Raw genomic sequence first — 2419 nt, 5'->3', positions numbered from 1 at the left:
AAAGCCTGTCATAATAGAAAACTCATACACACTAAATCTAACATCCATATCATTAACCCGAAACCATAACTCCTCTCCTTAGGTCACCTTATTTACTGCTCGAAAGATGAAGGAATGTATTTGAACCCCACTAAATCGACTATCCTTCAAGTCTAGGAAGTGTCCGAAACAGGTACGTCGAAAAATTTGTAATTGTCTCTCTGTTGATAATTTTTTGATCACGACTCCCACATCTCTATATCCACGTGTAGTAACTTGAGCCTTGAAGTGTTTTTCGAGAGGAAATCGCAGTTCATCTCTGCTTTCATCCCTTTTTCTCTTTTGTACAGCTCATTGTATGAAAATTAAATTACAATTATATTAAATTTATATAAATTTTAGGGAATAAATTATTCAATTCTATATATAAAGGCCTTATTCGAAAAAGCAGATATCAAATTCAAATTCTACACGTCAAAAAACCTTAAGATGGATAAATTTCAATTTGATCCCATATGAAAAATATCAAAAAAGCCCTAAAATTTAATATAACTGCATTCTGCCCCCCTGATTCCAACCATAGGAAACGCATGCTAGATAACTCTGGAAAACCGTAATTTGCCCCCACCACGTGAATTCGCGCGTCAACCACACAAATTCGGGGGGTTGACCGTAATTATGCGAGTCCACAAAGTTTTCCAATTTATATAATGCCCCACCACACGATGAAAACGTGCAGTTTCACCCCCAACCACATGATTATGTGTAGTCCACGAAGTTTGAAAAGTGCAAAAAACAACCCCATCTTCAACAAATCTCACCACAAGAATTCGTGTGGTCACTGCGCCATTCGCGTGGTGACCGTCGAATTCGTGTGGCCACATTTCACCCTCCAAACTTCGTTTTTCAAACTTCATTTCAACAACAATTAAATCTACACCTAATATGACACAAAATCCCTAAGAATATTCATCCAAATCACAAAGAAATCAAGCATTTTCGTCAATTATACCAAATCGGAACCCTAACACTAAACTGGGTAATTTCACATTAAATCGCTCAAATCATCAACCAAAATGCATAAAGAGATGACAAGGGTTGTTTTACTAACCTTTTTGTCCATCTTCGTTGCCGGAAACGTCGTAAAAATCGTCGAAGAAAATTGAAGTTGCCGAGTGCACGAAACGCGAATTCGAAAATTCTGTTTTCGTGTGTTTGGCCGAATGCGCGTGGTTAACGTCCATTTCGTCTCTGAGGGGCATTTTCGTCTCTTGCTAATTTTAGGGCATTTTTGTTTAACAGTGAAATCCAGGGGTAATTTCGTTTTACCGCCTTAATTTTGGGGTAATTTAATTAATTTCCCTATTCTTTAATTAACGCGTAAGTATATATTAAGATTAATGAGGCAAGGCTTGCATATACAAATTTCAACTCCAAGACGAATCATTTTGACATGGCAATTTGCATCACAATAAACAAACAAAAAGATGAATTCTCCCAGTTGGTTGTTGCAAACAAGAAAATTACACGACAAGAGGAAAATTGATTATTCCTTCATCAAGTTTAAGCTAATAGTAACAGTAGCCAAAAATAATCAAAAAGTTGACCAACCAATCTGATCCACGGCTAAAATCTTAAGCAAACCATCAAAAGAAACACCTTCAAATTCATCGCCACCACCCACTTTAATCATAGCCTTGATATCCTCATCACTTGCATTAAAACCAGCCCGCTTCATGTAACTCTTCAAATCATTCACGCTCAATCTTCCATCACCATCCTTATCCATAATCCTAAACACCTCCTCCATAACCCCACCACAACCACCGCCGTGTCTCTTCCCTCCGTAAGTCAAAACTCTTTCAAACTCATCATACTCAATGTACCCATCTTTGTTAAAATCCGCTGCAGAGATCATAGCTTTGATGGCTTCATCGTCCCCGCTGCTATTTTTACCATATCGTGCGTAAAACATTTTCAAATCCTCGCAGCTAATCTTGCCGTCGTGGTCCACATCAAGCACGTCGAAAGCCAGCTTGAAATCTTTGCATGTCGTCGTCGCCATGTCTTTTGGCTTCAAAGATGCACCAGTTGGACACATTGTGGCTCAGAAATTCGATCGAGAAAAATTTTAAAACAAGAAGAGAGAGAGAGAGAGAGAGAGGGAGAAGCTTGGTTTGAAGTTGTGGGAATCAGTAAAATTACGAAATCTTGGACAGAACGAAGCAGAGACAGACAGGCTATATATATATATAAGATGTTAAAAACACATGCGACTTGGTTGACAAGATTAAATTATAGCCATAAATAACGGGTGTTTCGTTGATGAGCTGAGCTACGTATGTAGTGACGTAAAGGAGTTGATTAGTCGGTCAAAGTTTGTGTTCATTTCATGACTGCATAAAGGAGTAGATTTGTCGCAGCCTTCTCTAACTCTTCG

The 2419-nt window shown here is 38.3% G+C and overlaps 1 protein-coding gene across 1 annotated transcript; it reads right to left on the bottom strand.

The window, feature by feature from the left end:
• Nucleotides 1–1451: 1451 nt before the first annotated feature.
• On the bottom strand, nucleotides 1452–2218 carry LOC123211001 (calcium-binding protein CP1). The gene has a single exon (XM_044629498.1). It carries the CDS (start codon nucleotides 2078–2080, stop codon nucleotides 1574–1576), a length of 507 nt encoding a protein of 168 aa, XP_044485433.1. The 5' UTR covers nucleotides 2081–2218; the 3' UTR covers nucleotides 1452–1573.
• Between the last annotated feature and the right edge of the window lie 201 nt (nucleotides 2219–2419).

Source organism: Mangifera indica, chromosome 3, assembly GCF_011075055.1.
Source record: "Mangifera indica cultivar Alphonso chromosome 3, CATAS_Mindica_2.1, whole genome shotgun sequence".
In the NCBI taxonomy this organism is placed as follows: Eukaryota; Viridiplantae; Streptophyta; class Magnoliopsida; order Sapindales; family Anacardiaceae; genus Mangifera; species Mangifera indica.
The sequence above is the reverse complement of the archived record's forward strand: the minus strand, read 5'-3'. Positions and strand labels throughout refer to the sequence as shown.